The following is a 15,184-nucleotide window of genomic DNA, read 5'->3' as shown; positions in this document are numbered from 1 at the left end:
GGAGGTATTTTATTTTCGGGGGGGCGGGGGGTATTTTATTTTCTGGGGGGGGGCGGGGGGGTATTTTATTTTCTGGGGGGGGCGGAGGTATTTTATTTTCTGGGGGGGGCGGGAGGTATTTTATTTTCGGGGGGGGGGCGGGGGGTATTTTATTTTCTGGGGGGGGGCGGGAGGTATTTTATTTTCTGGGGGGGGGGCGGGGGGGTATTTTATTTTCTGGGGGCGGGGGTATTTTATTTTCTGGGGGGGGGGCGGGGGGGTATTTTATTTTCTGGGGGGGGCGGGGGGTATTTTATTTTCTGGGGGGGGCGGGGGGTATTTTATTTTCTGGGGGGGGGCGGGAGGTATTTTATTTTCGGGGGGCGGGGGGTATTTTATTTTCGGGGGGCGGGGGGTATTTTATTTTTCTGGGGGGGGTGGGGGGTATTTTATTTTCGGGGGGGGCGGGGTATTTGCTAGGGGCTGTGATAAGTCGAATTTTAGCAGCATCTTCCTGATAGTTGGGTTTAATAACCAGTTTTGAATTGGAATCAGTTCTGCTTTCACATTTTGGGATTCAGGTCTGAGCTTGCATCTGTCTCCAGTTTGTTTATTATTTCCCCTTACGCTCTCTCCAAGCTGGGTTTGCTCGTTCTCCCAGTGTCTGCGTGGGTTTCCTCCGGGTGCTCTGGTTTCCTCCCACATTCTGAAAGATGTGCGGGTTAAGGTGCATTGACCCGAATGGGCTCCAGACTGTGGTGACGGGGGAACTTCACAGTAACTTGATTGCAGTGTTAATGTGAGCCTTACTCGTGACACTAATTAATCAATAAAAATTGGGGTTGGTGGGAACCCCAGGGCTGCGGTGGGGAAGGGGGATTGGTTTGGTGGGGTGGTGGGAGTGAGGGGATCCTGACGTGTACATACTGCTCTCAACAAAAGCAAAACATTGTGGGTGCTGAAAGTCCCAAATAGAAATCAAAACAGAAATATTCAGCATCTGGGGGGAGTGAGGAGCAGAGTTAATAGCCAAAATCTTACCATCCTTTTGGAGGCATATCTCTGCTGTGAGTTTCCCCGTGGCAAGCAGTAACTCTGTTGACAAAGGCAGGATGGTAAATCAGACTGCATCCCACCAATCCAAAGCATGTGATGGAGAAGGAGGAAAATCCACCCAACGTTTCACATCTACAGCCTTTCATCAGAACTGGAAATAGCTTCACATGGAGAAGGGTCATGCACCGTGGGCTTGTTGGACTGAAGGGCCTGTTTCCCGTTGCTGTGTCGTGTTGTTCTTTGTTTAGACAGTTACAGAGGCAGGAGCTGGTGAGGGCTGGGTGTGAGGAGAAAGTCAGGGAGTGTGGCAGGCAAGAGATCAAATGCCAAAATTGATGATGGTGCAGGATATTTGGGCAGCACAGTGGTTAGCACTGCTGCCTCACAGTGCCAGGACCCGGGGTGGCACAGTGACACAGTGGTTAGCACTGCTGTCTCACAGCACCAGGGACCCGGGCACGGTGACACAGTGGTTAGCACTGCTGTCTCACAGCACCAGGGACCCGGGCACGGTGACACAGTGGTTAGCACTGCTGCCCTCACAGTGCCAGGGACCCGGGTACAGTGACACAGTGGGTTAGCACTGCAGTCTCACAGTGCCAGGGACCCGGGTACGGTGACACAGTGGGTTAGCACTGCAGTCTCACAGTGCCAGGGACCCGGGTACGGTGACACAGTGGTTAGCACTGCTGTCTCACAGACCAGGGACCCGGGCACGGTGACACAGTGGTTAGCACTGCTGTCTCACAGCGCCAGGGACCCGGGTTCAGTTCCAGCCTTGAGTCACTGTGTGTGTGGAGTGTGCACATTTCCTTCCACAGTCTAAAGATGTGCAAGTTAGGTGGATTGGCCATGCTAAATTGTCCATTAGTGTTCGGGGGACTAGCAGGGTAATATGTGAGGTTACAGGTCTAGAGCCTGGGTGGGAGTGTTGTTGCTACAGGCTCAATGGGCCAAAGGACTTCTTCTGTTCTGCAGTGATTCGATACAACACAGATTGTATTAGGATAGTTCAAATGAACACGATTATATAAATAACAGCTGCAGAACCTTTCCCAGCTACTGTGAGAAATTGAGTTAATACTGAATTCACAGATTAAATTATCGTACTTTTGTCATTTAACCTCTCACCATCCACCCGAACACAGATTGTCCTGTTGGTTTTCTGTGCTTGTATCAAACAATTTCAGGTTGGAGAAAGTTATCATTGTTTCTCTATCCTTTCATGCTGCCTGACTTAATGAGTTAGCATTCTCCATTCACCCCGGACTGCGCCTTAGGAGCTTGTTGCTGTGTGCTCGCTATCACAGTGCCAAAATGAGCCTTTTGAGAAATGAATGGTGCTCAGTACGGGGTAACTGGAGAACTTTCACTTGAAGAGCTGAAGACATAGCTGTTCCTCTCTGCCACAAAGATTCATTCAATGCCAGGTGAATAGGGTATATTTTTAAATTAGCTGCTCACCAGAGCAGCACGTATCTCACACTGAGCAAACACAGCCAGACAAACATCATTCAACATTTGTTACAAACTAAAACCACGGCGGGTATTCAGAACTGGAGCCATCCGATGTATTGTGCAAACCACTTCTCCCACTTGTAATTGCCTTTCCTTTGGATGTTGTTTGGTTAAAAATTAACATTAAAGTGCCTTTTGACCGCATGCTGTGTTCTAGCTCTATAATATGTTACATCAGATTGTGTGGGCAGATAGATTTGGGTGTTATAATGAGTGGGAGAGAATAGGAGGCCATTCATCCATTGCCCCGAAGCAAGTGGTACTCTGAAATGCCCCGTCAGAGAACCAGTACAATCGGTCCAATGACCTTCCATGCTGCACCATTTATCATTCTTTGCGACATCACAAATCTCTTCAACTTTGTGCCAAGACCCAAAATTCATTTCATTTCATCTCATCTCCAACATCCAGTACTTAGCGACTAAGCATTTTTCTCTAATTCTGGCCTCTTGAGTATCTCTGATTAGTGTTATTCTGTTACTGGTCGTTGTTCCTGTAGCTGTATGTGCTCTTAAGCTTTGAATTCTCTCCCTAAACGCTTTTGTATGTCTCCTTTACCAAGCTTTTTAATCACCTGTCACTCGGTCTCATGGTTTAATTTCCCTCCAGTGAAATTAAAAGTGCTCGATAAACACAGATTTTGCTGCTTAAAAGACTTTCTACTTATGTTTACATCGATTCCTGAGAAATACAATTCTAAACTAAAATCATTGTATCAAACATTAGTGAGAAATGCACCAGTTTAAAAAATGGAATTCAGATGATTTTTAATAACAAAGAACAACACAGCACGGGAAACAGGCCCTTCGGCCCAACGAGCCCGCGCCGCCGTCCCATTGTCTCAGTGACCTATTCATGATTTTAGTCTACGCCTAATGTGCGAGGATCAGGGAGGTCCAATATAGGGACAATTTGTTACCCAACTATCAGCCTAAAACACATCTTTGGGATGTGGAGGAAACCGGAGCACCCGGAGGAAACCCACGCAACCACGGGGAGAACGTGCAAACCCACAGACACAGGCCCAAATCCATGTGTCTGCACAGCAACAGAGATAGTCTCTGAGCTGTCATGTTGCCCTCGAGATGGTCCAGTTTAAGCACACTAACGACATGAAGCAACAGGCAACTCCCGAAGCAACATCCAAGAGCAGCCCACTACAACCTGCCGCATGCATGCCCCTTGCTGGTCAACAAGGTGGACTTAAATGCCTGTGGAGACAAAAAATTCATTATTAAACAGGCAAAGACTGTAACATCCCTGAGGCAAAAAAACGTAATCCCAAGACTACAATGTTTAGTAAGGCCTGCTATATCCCCCTATATGTAGACCGCTCATGTGGCTGTCTAAGTGACTCATAAACAACCCTAGCGTGCCCGCTTCCACCACCTTACTCGGCAGTGCATTCCACACCCCCACTACCCTTTGCGTGAAAAACTGCCCTCTAATATTTGTCTTATACCTAGCCCCCCTCACCCTAAGCCGTGACCCCTCGTTCTATCCATTTCTAATAGCGGAAAAAGCTTACCACCATTTACTCTATCTATCCCCTTCATAATCTTATAAACCTCTATTAGATCCCCCCTCAGCCGACGTCTGAGTTGACATCCTTCAATTATTTTTAATTTTATCCTTACATTCAATTATTTAATGTTTCACGAATTGAACACAACACCAATTTGGAAAAGAATCCTTTCCCTTCCCTAAATTCCCATTGTCAGTCTAAAGCGACTTCACCCCCCCCCCCCCCAACCCCCCGTTCACCAAGCTCAGTGTTTCAAACCATGCTACGTCTCCAGATATCCCTCGAACAAATTGATGAGGCAGTAACTGTTCGTTGCTGGAATTAAAGATGATTGGGGGGGGGTGGGGGGGGGGGGGGTGGATTTTGATTCTCACTGATAAGAGATTTATAAGCGTCAGGATTGGGATGTGATCTTACGAAAGAAATTCTGAGTGCTGAATGAATGAGAAAACAAGTTGTTGGTGGGGGTGTAACAGAACCTAAGCTCACTGGCCATTGTGTGGACACCCCAATCAGATCACCACATTCCCCCCTCTCCTAACAGATGGCTCCCTGTGCCAGTCCTGACCCCCCCCCCCCCCCCCCCCAATCCATCACCACACTGGCAGAGATTCTCGTGTCCACTTCTGAGGAGTTCCCACCTTCCTTCCCTGATGACCACTCCTGCTGAGACACCCTCCTCCCCATTTTGCCTCCAGCCCCTGCCCTAGCCCCACCCTCACTCAGGCTCCACCCCCTATTCAGACTCTATCTACATGACACTATCCCCACACAGTTACATATGGTACCCAGAGAGCCTGGCCATGCCCTCCAAAAACGGCTATGCCAATTGGCTAATGCCATGCTAATCATAATGTGGAGATGCCAGCATTGGACTGGGATGGGCACAACACCAGGTTAAAGTCCAACAGGTTTATTTGGGAGCACGAGCTTTCAGAGCGCTGCTCCTTCATCAGATGAATGAAGAGTTGGTTCACAAACAGAGACATATTGGCATAGATTCAATTTACAAGATAATGGTTGGAACGCAAGTCTTCCCAAGTAATCAGGTCTTTACAGATGCAGATAATACAAGTGGCGAGAGGGTTAAGCACAGGTTAAAGAGGTGTAAATTGTCCCAAGCCAAGGCAATTAGTGAGATTTTGCAAACCCAGGCATGGAGGTTACAGATAGTGTGATATGAACCTACACACAAGCCCTCCGTGTACACGGGACCCATGTAGGCCGGCACGGTAGTACAGTGGTTAGCACTGCTGCTTCACAGCTCCAGGGACCTGGGTTTGATTCCTGGTTTGGGTCACTGTCTGTGTGGAATCTGCACATTCTCCACGTGTCTGCATGGGTTTCCTCCATTTCCTCCCACAGTCCAAAGATGTGTGGGTTAGGTTGATTGGCCATGCTAAAATTGCCCCTTAGTGTCCTAAGATCCTTAGGTTAGAGGGTATAATATGTAGGGATATGGTGGGGGTAGGGCCTGGGTGGGATTGTGTTCGGTGCAGACTCGATGGGCCGAAGGGCCTCTTTCTGCACTGTAGGGTTCTATGATTCTATCTGCTCAGATGAGGAGAATTGCGACAGTCACCTAAAGATGCTGAAGGATGTTTTCATAAGACTAGGCTATGGCCCTCGACTCATCAATCTACAGTTCCGATGCGCCACAGCAAAAAAACCACACTGACCTCCTCAGAAGACAAACATGTGACATGTTAGACAGTACCCTTTGTCGTCCAGTACTTCCCTGCACCTTAGAAGCTACAACATCTTCTACGGAGCCTTCAACGTGTCATCAATGAAGACGAACATCTCACCAGGGCCATCCCCACAGCCCCACCCCACTTCTTGCCTTCAAACAACCGCATAACCTCAAACAGACCATTATTCGCAGCAAACTACCCACTCTTCAGGAGAACAGTGACCACAATTCCACACAACCCTGCCACAGCAACCTCTGCAAGACATGCCGGATCATCGACATGGATGCCATCATCACACGTGAGAACACCATCCACCAGGTACATAGGACATAGTTTTGTGACTTGGCCAACGTTGTCTATCTGAGAACGCTGCAGGAAAGGATGTCCCGAGGCATGGTACATTGGGGAGACCATGCAGACACTACAACAACGGATGAATGAACATCGCTCGACAATCACCAGGCAAGACTGTTCCCTTCCTGTTGGTGAGCACTTCAGCAGTCAAAGACATTCAGCTTCTGATCTTCGGGTAAGTGTTCTCCAAGGCAGCCTTCACGACATATGATAAAGCAGAATTGTTGAGCAGAGACTGATAGCCAAGTTCCACACACATGCGGATGGCCTCAACCGGGATCTTGGGTTCTTGTCACACTAACTGTAACGCCCACAACTTGCCTGGGCTTGCAAAATCTCACTAACTGTTCTGTCTGGCGACAATACACATCTCTTTAACTTGTGCTTAACGCTCTCTCCACTGGCATTGTCTGTACCTGTAAAAACTTGATTACCTGTTAAGACTTGCATGCCAACCATTATCTTGTAAATTGAACCTGTGCCTGTACGTCCCCTATTTGTGAACACAAATCAGAACTCCGAAAACTTGTGCTACCAAATAACCTGCTGAATTTTAACCTGGTGTTATGAGACTTACCACGCTAATCATGACATTGGCGTGAAGCCAATTCCACGGCGTTTTCTGGATCCTTACACCCAGTGACCGGCATGGGGATGGTATGACCACGTCCTCAGGCTGTGCATACAGCACACAGGCAAGGTCACGGCAGCAAGGTCACGGCAGTATGCCTGGCAAGTCCAGAATCCACTGTGTTGCCGTGATTCTGTATTCAATACCTGGGATCCTCTATACAGGCTCCAATATGAAATTAATTACAACAATTTGCAGGCAGATGCTGCAGTAAATGTGATTGTTATTGGAATGTAAAACTTTTATTGAAAAATACAACAGAATCAGTGTTCATTCAGAGTGTAGTCTAGTCACAGAAAATTGTATAAATATTTTTCAGTCTGCAATCAGACCGAGATAGTGTCCAAGATATCAAAATGAAGGATTCTACTGATCGCAATTCCATCCATTTAAAACTACTGGCAAGAGAGGCAGCTCTCTGTGTAACCGGGGGAGAGAAAACAGCCTGAGTACAATTGTGTCTATTTAGGTAAGGATCACTCACTGTGTAACTGGACAGAGACACTGTTTATTAAGGGTGAGGGTCACTCACTGTGTAACTGGACAGAGACACTGTTTATTCAGGGTGAGGATCACTCACTGTGTAACTGGACAGAGTCACTGTTTATTCAGGGTGAGGATCACTCACTGTGTAACTGGACAGAGTCACTGTTTATTCAGGGTAAGGGTCACTCACTGTGTAACTGGACAGAGACACTGTTTATTCAGGGTAAGGGTCACTCACTGTGTAACTGTAAAGGGTATTGTTTAAATGGTAAAAATATTGCAGCATGCTGCTGTGCAGAGGGACCTGGGTGTCCTTGTGCAGGAATCTCAAGGAGTTGGTTTGCAGGTACAGCAGGTAATTAAGAAGGCAAATGGAATTTTATCCTTCATTACCAGAGGGATGGAGTTTAAAAACAGCGAGGTTATGTTGCAGCTGTATAAGGTGCTGGTGAGGCCACACCTGGAGTTACTGTGTACAGTTTTGGTCTCCTTACTTGAGAAAGGATATACTGGCACTGGAGGGGGTGCAGAGGAGATTCACTAGGTTGATTCCGGAGTTGAGAGGGTTGGCTTATGAGGAGAGACTGAGTAGACTGGGGCTATACTCATTGGAATTCAGAAGAATGAGGGGAGATCTTATAGAAACATATAAGATTATGAAGGGAATAGATAAGATAGAAGCAGGAAGTTGTTTCCACTGGTGGGTGAAACTAGAACTAGGGGGCATAGCCTCAAAATAAGGGGAAGCAGATTTAGGACTGAGTTGAGGAGGAACTTCTTCACACAAAGGGTTGTGAATCTGTGGAATTCCCTGCCCAGTGAAGCAGTTGAGGTTCCCTCATTGAATGTTTTTAAGGCAAGGATAGATACATTTTTGAACAGTAAAGGAATTAAGGGTTATGGTGAGTGGGCGGGTGAGTGGAGCTGAGTCCACGATAAGATCAGCCATGATCTCATTGAATGGCGGAGGAGGCTCGAGGGACCAGATGGCCGACTCCTGCCCCTAGTTCTTATTAGAGTCACTGTTTATTCAGGGTAAGGATCACTCAGTGTGTAACTGTACAGAGTCACTGTTTATTGGCCCATGTTCAATCACACTAATAAATAAAGTTGGTGGGGATTGTGCTGAGGACTGAAAGCCGAGTGCACTGTTCAGGGCTGTTCCAGAGTAGCGACCATTCTATTCACTGCATTCCAGTCCAGGTTGCTGAGGACACTGCTGGTGCTGTTAGACTGAATCTCCGATAGCTCACAATCTGCCCCACCATCAGCCTTGGCCACTTCCTGGGTGAACAAATAGGAATGAGTGAATACACTGACAGTCACAGTCTCCCAATCCCAACACCTCAGCACCACCAACTCCCCTTCCAGCCGCTTCCCTTCCGACCTGCAACGCTCAACAGCTCAGCCCCGGACTGAGCAATATACAGCATCCTTACCCCACCACCACTCCCCCCACCCCCGGCCTGGAGTCACCTGCAGGAAGGGGTCATCCTCACGGTCCAGGATCTGTCGGATCTGCTCTGGCAGGTTCCAGAGGGTCAGGGGGTCACTCTCCGTGTCCGATTCATCTCCTGCCGGAGACCGAGTGCAGAGTCGGGAGGAAGGCCTGTTTGAGGCCTGATGATAGGCTAGAGGTGACGGAAGGCAGCCAATCACAATCATATCAGGGGGAGATCACAATAACACACACCGTGCATTCCCAACTCCCTCGCTGTGTCTCAGTGTCACCGAGACAGACCCCCCCCCAATCCATCACAATAACACACACCGTGCATTCCCAACTCCCTCGCTGTGTCTCAGTGTCACCGAGACAGACCCCCCCCCAATCCATCACAATAACACACACCGTGCATTCCCAACTCCCTCGCTGTGTCTCAGTGTCACCGAGACAGACCCCCCCCCCCAATCCATCACAATAACACACACCGTGCATTCCCAACTCCCTCGCTGTGTCTCAGTGTCACCGAGACAGACCCCCCCCCCCCCAATCCATCACAATAACACACACCGTGCATTCCCAACTCCCTCGCTGTGTCTCAGTGTCACCGAGACAGACCCCCCCCCCAATCCATCACAATAACACACACCGTGCATTCCCAACTCCCTCGCTGTGTCTCAGTGTCACCGAGACAGACCCCCCCCCCCCAATCCATCACAATAACACACACCGTGCATTCCCAACTCCCTCGCTGTGTTTCAGTGTCACCGAGACAGACCCCCCCCCCCCCAATCCATCACAATAACACACACCGTGCATTCCCAACTCCCTCGCTGTGTCTCAGTGTCACCGAGACAGACCCCCCCCCCAATCCATCACAATAACACACACCATGCGTTCCCAACTCCCTCGCTGTGTCTCAGTGTCACCGAGACAGACCCCCCCCTCAATCCATCACAATAACACACACCGTGCATTCCCAACTCCCTCGCTGTGTCTCAGTGTCACCGAGACAGACCACCCCCCCCCAATCCATCACAATAACACACACCGTGCGTTCCCAACTCCCTCGCTGTGTCTCAGTGTCACCGAGACAGACCCCCCCCCCAATCCATCACAATAACACACACCGTGCATTCCCAACTCCCTCGCTGTGTCTCAGTGTCACCGAGACAGACCACCCCCCCCCAATCCATCACAATAACACACACCGTGCATTCCCAACTCCCTCGCTGTGTCTCAGTGTCACCGAGACAGACCCCCCCCCAATCCATCACAATAACACACACCGTGCATTCCCAACTCCCTCGCTGTGTCTCAGTGTCACCGAGACAGACCACCCCCCCCCAATCCATCACTAACACACACCGTGCATTCCCAACTCCCTCGCTGTGTCTCAGTGTCACCGAGACAGACCCCCCCAATCCATCACAATAACACACACCGTGCGTTCCCAACTCCCTCGCTGTGTCTCAGTGTCACCGAGACAGACCCCCCCAATCCATCACAATAACACACACCGTGCGTTCCCAACTCCCTCGCTGTGTCTCAGTGTCACCGAGACAGACCCCCCCCCCCAATCCATCACAATAACACACACCGTGCATTCCCAACTCCCTCGCTGTGTCTCAGTGTCACCGAGACAGACCCCCCCCCCCCCAATCCATCACAATAACACACACCGTGCATTCCCAACTCCCTCGCTGTGTCTCAGTGTCACCGAGACAGACCCCCCCCCAATCCATCACAATAACACACACCGTGCATTCCCAACTCCCTCGCTGTGTCTCAGTGTCACCGAGACAGACCCCCCCGCAATCCATCACATAACACACACCGTGCATTCCCAACTCCCTCGCTGTGTCTCAGTGTCACCGAGACAGACCCACCCCCCAATCCATCACAATAACACACACCGTGCATTCCCAACTCCCTCGCTGTGTCTCAGTGTCACCGAGACAGACCCCCCCCCCAATCCATCACAATAACACACACCGTGCGTTCCCAACTCCCTCGCTGTGTCTCAGTGTCACCGAGACAGACCACCCCCCCCAATCCATCACAATAACACACACCGTGCATTCCCAACTCCCTCGCTGTGTCTCAGTGTCACCGAGACAGACCCCCCCCCCAATCCATCACAATAACACACACCGTGCGTTCCCAACTCCCTCGCTGTGTCTCAGTGTCACCGAGACAGACCCCCCCCCCCAATCCATCACAATAACACACACCGTGCGTTCCCAACTCCCTCGCTGTGTCTCAGTGTCACCGAGACAGACCTCCCCCCCAATCCATCACAATAACACACACCGTGCATTCCCAACTCCCTCGCTGTGTCTCAGTGTCACCGAGACAGACCACCCCCCCCCAATCCATCACAATAACACACACCGTGCATTCCCAACTCCCTCGCTGTGTCTCAGTGTCACCGAGACAGACCCCCCCCCCCCCGCAATCCATCACAATAACACACACCGTGCATTCCCAACTCCCTCGCTGTGTCTCAGTGTCACCGAGACAAACCCCCCCCCCCAATCCATCACAATAACCACACACGTGCGTTCCCAACTCCCTCGCTGTGTCTCAGTGTCACCGAGACAGACCTCCCCCCCCAATCCATCACAATAACACACACCGTGCGTTCCCAACTCCCTCGCTGTGTCTCAGTGTCACCGAGACAGACCCACCCCCCAATCCATCACAATAACACACACCGTGCGTTCCCAACTCCCTCGCTGTGTCTCAGTGTCACCGAGACAGACCCCCCCCCCAATCCATCACAATAACACACACCGTGCATTCCCAACTCCCTCGCTGTGTCTCAGTGTCACCGAGACAAACCACCCCAATCCATCACAATAACACACACCGTGCATTCCCAACTCCCTCGCTGTGTCTCAGTGTCACCGAGACAGACCCCCCCCCCAATCCATCACAATAACACACACCGTGCATTCCCAACTCCCTCGCTGTGTCTCAGTGTCACCGAGACAGACCCCCCCAATCCATCACAATAACACACACCGTGCATTCCCAACTCCCTCGCTGTGTCTCAGTGTCACCGAGACAGACCCCCCCCAATCCATCACAATAACACACACCGTGCGTTCCCAACTCCCTCGCTGTGTCTCAGTGTCACCGAGACAGACCCCCCCCCCAATCCATCACAATAACACACACCATGCATTCCCAACTCCCTCGCTGTGTCTCAGTGTCACCGAGACAGACCCCCCCCCCAATCCATCACAATAACACACACCGTGCATTCCCAACTCCCTCGCTGTGTCTCAGTGTCACCGAGACAGACCTCCCCCCCCCAATCCATCACAATAACACACACCGTGCATTCCCAACTCCCTCGCTGTGTCTCAGTGTCACCGAGACAGACCCCCCCCCCAATCCATCACAATAACACACACCGTGCGTTCCCAACTCCCTCGCTGTGTCTCAGTGTCACCGAGACAGACCCCCCCCCCCCCAATCCATCACAATAACACACACCGTGCATTCCCAACTCCCTCGCTGTGTCTCAGTGTCACCCAGACCCCCCCCCCAATCCATCACAATAACACACACCGTGCATTCCCAACTCCCCTCGCTGTGTCTCAGTGTCACCGAGACAGACCCCCCCCCCCCAATCCATCACAATAACACACACCGTGCATTCCCAACTCCCTCGCTGTGTCTCAGTGTCACCGAGACAGACCCCCCCCCCCCAATCCATCACAATAACACACACCGTGCATTCCCAACTCCCTCGCTGTGTCTCAGTGTCACCGAGACAGACCCCCCCCCACAATCCATCACAATAACACACACCGTGCATTCCCAACTCCCTCGCTGTGTCTCAGTGTCACCGAGACAGACCCACCCCCCAATCCATCACAATAACACACACCGTGCATTCCCAACTCCCTCGCTGTGTCTCAGTGTCACCGAGACAGACCCACCCCCAATCCATCACAATAACACACACCGTGCATTCCCAACTCCCTCGCTGTGTCTCAGTGTCACCGAGACAGACCCCCCCCCCCAATCCATCACAATAACACACACCATGCGTTCCCAACTCCCTCGCTGTGTCTCAGTGTCACCGAGACAGACCCTCCCCCAATCCATCACAATAACACACACGTGCATTCCCAACTCACCGAGACAGACCCCCCCCCAATCCATCACAATAACACACACCGTGCATTCCCAACTCCCTCGCTGTGTCTCAGTGTCACCGAGACAGACCCCCCCCCCAATCCATCACAATAACACACACCGTGCGTTCCCAACTCCCTCGCTGTGTCTCAGTGTCACCGAGACAGACCCCCCCCAATCCATCACAATAACACACACCGTGCATTCCCAACTCCCTCGCTGTGTCTCAGTGTCACCGAGACAGACCACCCCCCCCCAATCCATCACAATAACACACACCGTGCGTTCCCAACTCCCTCGCTGTGTCTCAGTGTCACCGAGACAGACCTACCCCCCAATCCATCACAATAACACACACCGTGCATTCCCAACTCCCTCGCTGTGTCTCAGTGTCACCGAGACAGACCCACCCCAGCACCCTTACCACCCCAATCCACACCCAGGCAATGGAAAGGCCACACTGATAGGGTGTGGCATTGGGAAGGTCGAGCAAACCTGTTTCTCCAGCAGAAAAGAAAGCAGGCAGTGGTGCAGTGCTGATGTGACTGGACTATAGACTGGTGGGGTAGGATGATACTCTGGGGACACGGGTTCAAATCTCACCACATTAGCTGGTGGAATTAAAATTCAGTAATAAATCTGGAAGATAAAGCTTGTCTCAGTAATGGTGACCATGAAACTAGCATTGATGGAAAAATACTTAGGAGCACAAGTGAACCCAGAGGGACAGGATTCTGCCATCCTTATCTGGTCTGACCTCCATTCCCACAGCAATGGGATTGATTCGGAAAGGTCCAGCAATTCCACACAGTCAAACCGCAAAAAAAATCAACAAAATAGAACAAAACCAGACAGACCGGCATTGATCCAGGCATCAGAAACAACAATCCCAGACATATCAACCCTGCAAAACCCTCCCTATTAACATCTAGGAGCTTGTGCCAAGATTGGGAGAGCTGTCTCACAGACAGTCAAGCAACAGCCTGACATAGTCATACTCACAGAATCATACCTTATATTGTCCCAGTCACCACCATTACCATCCCTGGATATGTCCTGTCCCACCGGCGCTGTGGTCAGGAGGGAATTGCTTTGGGAATCCTCAGCATCCATTCTGGATCTCATGGAGTCTCATGGCACCAGGTCAAACATGGAGATCTCCTGCTGATTAACACCTAACATGCCTCCCTGAGACTCCTCCACGTTGATGATGACTGAGGGTACGAAGGGTACAGAATATATTCTGGGTGCTGGCTTCAGTATCCATTACCAGAAGTGGTTTGGTAGAACCATTCCAGACTGAGCTGGATGGGTACTGTACTGTTTCTGTGGCAGGTAGTGGGAACTAACAAAAGAAAAAAGACTTTGGGATCTCAGTACATACCAACCTATTTGGCACAAGTGCATCTGTCCATAACAGTACTGGTAAGAGTGACCACCGCATAGTCCTGGTTTAAGGCTGCCAGGGTTTTGGGAGATGGCAAGATGCTTACCAGCTCTGGTTTCTGACTGTCTGATCACCCCACGACATGTGCTCCCTGTCACTGGGGAAGGTCTCCTCTGGGCTATTTGTCTCAAGATTCCTAAATAGCAACAGAACAGTGGCATTGGATTAGTAACTGTGGATTCTTGATTCAGTTATATGATGTGGGCATCGCTGGTCAGACCAAAATTTATTATCCATCCCTAATTGTCCCTTGAGGAGGTGGTGAAGGTGCCTTCTTGAATGCTGCAGTCCCTGAGGCATAGATACACCCACAGGGCTGTTGGACAGGAGTTCTGGGATTTTGACCCAGTGACAGCGAAGGAATGGCGATATATTTCCAAGTCAGGATGGTGCATGACTTGGAGAGGAACCTCCAGGTGGTGGTGTTCCCAGGTTTCTGCTACTCTGTCCAAGGTGCTGCCTGAGGAACCTTGGTGAGTTCCTGCAGTGTATCTTGTAGATGGTACAGATGGCTGCTACTATGCATCGATGATGGAGAGAGTGAATGTTGGAGTAAGTGTATGGGATGTCAGTCAAGCGGACTGCTTTGTCCGGGGTGCTTCTTGAATATTGTTGGAACTGCACCCAGCTGTAAGTGGAAAGTATTCCATCACGGTCCAGACTTGTGCTTTGCAGATGGTGGACAGGCTTTGGCGAGTCAGGAGGTGAGTTATTAACTGCAGTTTTCCTAGCCTTTTATCTGCTCTTGTATGTACATGATGAGTCCAGTTGAGTTTCTGGTCAGTGGTAAACCCCAGGATGTTGACAGTGGGTGATTCAGTGATAGAACGTAGAACATTACAGCGCAGTACAGGCCCTTCGGCCCTCAATGTTGCGCCAACCAGTGGAACCAATCTAATGA

The 15,184-nt window shown here is 50.4% G+C and overlaps 1 protein-coding gene across 1 annotated transcript in view; it reads right to left on the bottom strand.

The window, feature by feature from the left end:
• Positions 1 to 8,059: 8,059 nt before the first annotated feature.
• cplane1 (ciliogenesis and planar polarity effector 1) overlaps positions 8,060 to 15,184 on the bottom strand; it is a 270,576-nt gene continuing 263,451 nt past the window's right edge. The window contains exons 52-54 of the mRNA XM_080183273.1: positions 14,330 to 14,419; positions 8,720 to 8,874; positions 8,060 to 8,527 (exon numbers count right to left, since the gene is read on the bottom strand). Coding sequence (XP_080039399.1) covers positions 8,396 to 8,527; positions 8,720 to 8,874; positions 14,330 to 14,419 — 377 coding nt within the window. The 3' untranslated portion in view covers positions 8,060 to 8,395. The remainder of the gene's footprint in view (positions 8,528 to 8,719; positions 8,875 to 14,329; positions 14,420 to 15,184) is intronic.

The sequence above is a fragment of the Carcharhinus amblyrhynchos genome, unplaced genomic scaffold (genome assembly GCF_965287045.1).
Source record: "Carcharhinus amblyrhynchos unplaced genomic scaffold, sCarAmb.v2.hapA chromosome_205, whole genome shotgun sequence".
Lineage (NCBI taxonomy): Eukaryota > Metazoa > Chordata > Chondrichthyes > Carcharhiniformes > Carcharhinidae > Carcharhinus > Carcharhinus amblyrhynchos.
The sequence above is the reverse complement of the archived record's forward strand: the minus strand, read 5'-3'. Positions and strand labels throughout refer to the sequence as shown.